At 37.5% G+C, this 4,529-nt stretch overlaps 1 protein-coding gene across 1 annotated transcript; it reads left to right on the top strand.

Annotated features, from left to right (window-relative positions):
- The first annotated feature begins 1,600 nt into the window (after positions 1-1,600).
- On the top strand, positions 1,601-3,606 carry LOC131013972 (zinc finger BED domain-containing protein RICESLEEPER 2-like). Its single transcript, XM_057941915.1, has 3 exons — positions 1,601-1,966; positions 2,044-3,326; positions 3,401-3,606. Exons 1-3 carry the CDS (start codon positions 1,657-1,659, stop codon positions 3,440-3,442), a joined length of 1,635 nt encoding a protein of 544 aa, XP_057797898.1. The 5' UTR covers positions 1,601-1,656; the 3' UTR covers positions 3,443-3,606.
- Positions 3,607-4,529: the final 923 nt, after the last annotated feature.

Genomic DNA, 4,529 nt, shown 5'->3' with positions numbered 1-4,529 from the left:
GAGTCCCCGTCGCTCTTCCCAAACCAGAGAAATGGCCAGAGCAGAGGAATGGACGAGGCCAGCAGGGACGAGGCCAGTGGGGACGAGTCCAGCGGGGACGAGGCCAGCGGGGCCGAGGCCAACGGGGCCGAGTCGTCCAGTCCAGAGGAATCGCCTCGCCAGAGGAATCACCTCGCCAGAGGAATCGCTTCGCCAGAGGAATCACTTCGCCAGAGAAATCGTTCCTCACCAGAGGAATCACTTTGCCAGAGGAATCACTTTCACCAGAGGAATCGTTCCTCGCCAGAGGAATCACTTCGCCACAGAGCTAACTCAGCCAGTGCTGACTTAGAGGCCAGAACTGACCTCCAGAGTAGAAAGCGAAGAAGCAGAGCAGACCGCGAGAGAGAGAGAGAGAGAGAGAGAGAGAGAGAAGAGAACATAGGGTGTTTAAATCTTTATCATTTTCTTTCCCTTGCTTACACGAAGGGAGATTATTATGTGTTACTGACAGTTTAGAACACCCTAATGAGAACGAATCAATGTAGTTAATTACTTGACTTCATGGGACGGAACCTAGTTGGATTAATTGAATAATAATTATCGGAATACGAGTCATGCATAGTTAAATTACGCATTCTCATTAATTGAGGATTTTATTCGAGCAAATATCTTACTTTATATCATCGCAATAAAGGTGAAGCGCGAGAGTAATAATAGCCAGTCAAGGAGCTACTTTACCAAAGCAAAAGTTGCTATTAGGTGGGCATTACTTTCATATATATCAAATGAGTTTCATGTTACAGTTGAACAAGTTTTCATGACAAAATCTTGAAATTGAAGTTATTTCAAGTATTGTCTTGCCATAAAATATTTCAATTTCAGTATGATATCTATCTGATGTGGCTTTGCCAAGTTATGTAATCGAATTCGGGTCCTGAGCAGTTGATAGCTATCCTGCCAGGGCTAGTGTACACCAGTGACCGTGAGTCATCGAGCGGGTTGGCCGGTCAAGTGTCCGTGAGAGGTGGCCACCTCTCCGGCACACAGCTTCAGATATGATAGATTATGAGAACTTAGACTGCAGTCGAACTTTAAGAATCACAAAAGAATTTAGTAAGCTTGGGCCTATTTCACGAAAACTCCCTTGCTGTACTGTTTATGATGGCATGACAATTTACAGTTTTGAAGCATGTATCTATATACTTTGGCATACGTGCCCACTGAGTACTCTTGTACTCAGCCCTGCATATATTTCTAAATGTGCAGGTTGAGCTGTGGCTGATGAAAATGAAGTGACGAGTGGAGCTTTTGTCATAAGTTTATTAAATGAACTCTTGGATACATGTCTCCATACATGTAGTTCAGATATTGTTAATCTGCTGCGTACTCTCGAGTATTATGTCTTTTAAGCCAAGTCGGATTCATCCGAGCGTACAAGTTATTCGAGTCCTTATGATTAAACAACAGTTATTTATAAATTTCCCTTCATTAACAATGAGTTGAGTCTGATCCTTCATTAATTATTCACTCCCTTTCTAACCCCGCTTCTAATCTCCCTCCCTTAGTCACGGTTCCCCGAGTTTGCTATCCTTAGCAAGCGCGGTCGTGACACCTTTATCGGATGGTAGATATGACCATACGAGGCAGAGAGTGGCCGTTGCTCATTGGATTTTGATGAGTGAACAACCATTTAATGCTGTGGAAAATGATGGCTATACTTTCATGATGAGTATCAATCAACCCCAATTTCAGAAGATTTCTCGTGCCACGGTGAAGAAAGATGTCATCAATGTTTATAACTTGGAGAAGAAAAAATTGATGTTGGCATTGAAAGACATCAACAAGATTTCATTGACCACTGATATTTGGAAGTCAAAGGTGCAAAAAATGTCTTATATGTGTGTCACTGGCCACTTAGTTGATTCACAGTGGCAACTTCAGAATAGACTTCTCAGCTTCATACCTCTTCCTCCTCCACATGGAGGTAATATTATTTGTTTATTTGTATAATATTGTCTTGCATCACATTTGTTGCTAATAATTTAATATGCTTTTTTTTAGGTGTTGATATCTATGATGGGCTTACAAAGTGTACAAAGGATTGGGGAATAGAGCACAAAGTTTTTACCATCTCTGTGGATAATGCCTCGAACAATGATGTGGCAATTCGAATTGCTAAAGAAACATTCTCAAGGAGCCGTAAATCGCCATTGGAAGGTCAGTTGTTTCATGTTCGATGTACTGCACATACATTGAATCTAGTTGTAAAAGATGGTCTTTTGGAGATTAACAAAACCATTGAAGATGTCAAAAACAGTGTGCGGTTTATTAATCAATCAGAGTCTAGGTTGAACAAATTCTCTGATGTTGTGCATCACTTAGGAATTCCTGTGAAAATGTTGATCATTGATTGTCCAACTCGTTGGAATTCTACATATGAGATGTTACTTGAGGCATATAGAGTTAAAGATGCATTTCCCATTTTTGCACAAAGAGAGCCTTCGTATAATTATTGTCTTAGCCTTGATGATTGGATGAAAGTGAAGGATGTTCTTGACATTTTAGAGGTTTTTTATGAAGCTACTCATGTGATTTCTGGAGTTGATTATCCTACCTCTAATGTCTATCTTGCTGTCATTTGGACAGTCAAGCATGTATTGAATGAAAAGGAAAATCATGTTGATGAGTTTATTAGAGTGATGATTAAAAAGATGAAGGAGAAATTTGATAAGTATTGGGGAAATTGCAATCTTTTGATGGCTATTGGATCAATACTTGACCCTAGGTTCAAAATGAGGTTGGTTGATTTTGCTTTCAATAAGATATATAACGAGGTTGAAGCTCGCACAAATATTATGAAGGTTCAAGATGCATTATATAACTTGTACTTTAAGTATGCTCAAGTTGATAATGCAAGGTCTCGAAAGACCATCACCTCTGAAAGATGTTCTTCTACATGTGGAAACTCCTCATCTCAAGAAAAATTAGTGCCTAGTGGTTTGTCTATGTTTGATGAGTATTTAGACACTGTTGAGGTGAATGGTCCTTCGAAGTCGGAGTTGGACATTTACTTGGATGAAAGGGTTGTTAGAAGTCAAGATGTGGATGGAGCCTCTGAGTTTGATGCCTTAGCTTGGTGGAAATCTCAAGAATTGAAGTTTAAGATTTTATCCACTTTAGCTCGTGATGTTTTGGCTATTCCCATTAGTACTGTTGCATCAGAGGCCACATTCAGTGCAGGAAGTCGAGTGTTAGATCCTTACCGTTCAAGGTTAGATTCTGATATGGTGGAAGTTTTAATTTGTGGAGCAGATTGGGTTCGCCATCTTCATGGAGTCAAGAAGGTAAGTTCTATTTATTTAACATATATGTTTGTTTTCGTAAAATTGTATTCTAATTATTTTATTATTTTTTGTAGGAGGAAGAAGAACCTTTCCATGTGATGTTGAACTCCACTTAGTTTACAAGCTTGGTGGAAGATTGGATGTTTGACAATTATTCTATTGAAATGTTGTTTTGATAAATTTTAAACTTATCTTTATTTATGCATTTGATGAATTGCAAACTTTTGAATGTTATGGTGTGTATTGAGAATTTAAACAGTGGAATCATCAAATGGGCTTTTATTGATGTGTGTTTTTATTAGGTAAATGTATTGAAATACTATATCATTATGTTATTTAGAATATTATTTTGCATATTTTGTCCTTCAGAATTTCGAATCGAATAGTTTCGAATCGAATCGAATACCAAGGAAAACGAATCGAATAATCAAATCGAATATTCGGAAATTTTAATTTAGAGTAATTTCAGAAAACGAATCGAATACTCTAATCGAAGGGAATAATTTAAAAATCAATTTGAATCGAATATCGAATCACGTTTTAAATTCGAAACATAAACGAATACCGAATCGAATATACGAATAATTTCACGAATACGAATCGAATATTAAGACATTCGTCAGTATTCGATTCGACTACAACCCTAATTGTGTGCCTCTATTGACCTAATTGGTCTTTATTTATACCGTGATGGCCTGACGGCTAGGGTTTTGCTGACACGTCTCCCTCAACCTTAGTTGTTCCGATTTTTGAGAGGTTGATATCCCTGATTAGTTTCTGCCTTCTTCCTCAAGTCGCTGCCCTCTCTAGGATATGAGCATTAGTGACCTTGCATCCGGGATTGACCCTGATGACCTAACATTTGGGCCAATTTAATTGAAATTAATTTGACCTTTTTAATTGGACCAACCAATGGACCACGAATATTTATTCAAATGGGCTATACGAAATTTGCCCACTACACATAGAAATTTAATTATAAATACAAAGAAAAATATCTTGATAAACTAAATATAATTTATGAAATAGCATACCAAAATATATTACATCATAAATTTGAAAAAATAAATTCTGGTACACAATATTCTCAGTAGAGGTACCATCTTTATCATGGTTACCACAAATCAAAATTTTCAAATTATCAATGATTAACACTTAATCTATTTTCAAACCTCGATGATTAATAACCCATGAATATATCAA

Source organism: Salvia miltiorrhiza, chromosome 3, assembly GCF_028751815.1.
Source record: "Salvia miltiorrhiza cultivar Shanhuang (shh) chromosome 3, IMPLAD_Smil_shh, whole genome shotgun sequence".
Lineage (NCBI taxonomy): Eukaryota > Viridiplantae > Streptophyta > Magnoliopsida > Lamiales > Lamiaceae > Salvia > Salvia miltiorrhiza.
Note: the sequence above shows the minus strand (reverse complement) of the source record. Positions and strands in the feature narration are given on the sequence as shown.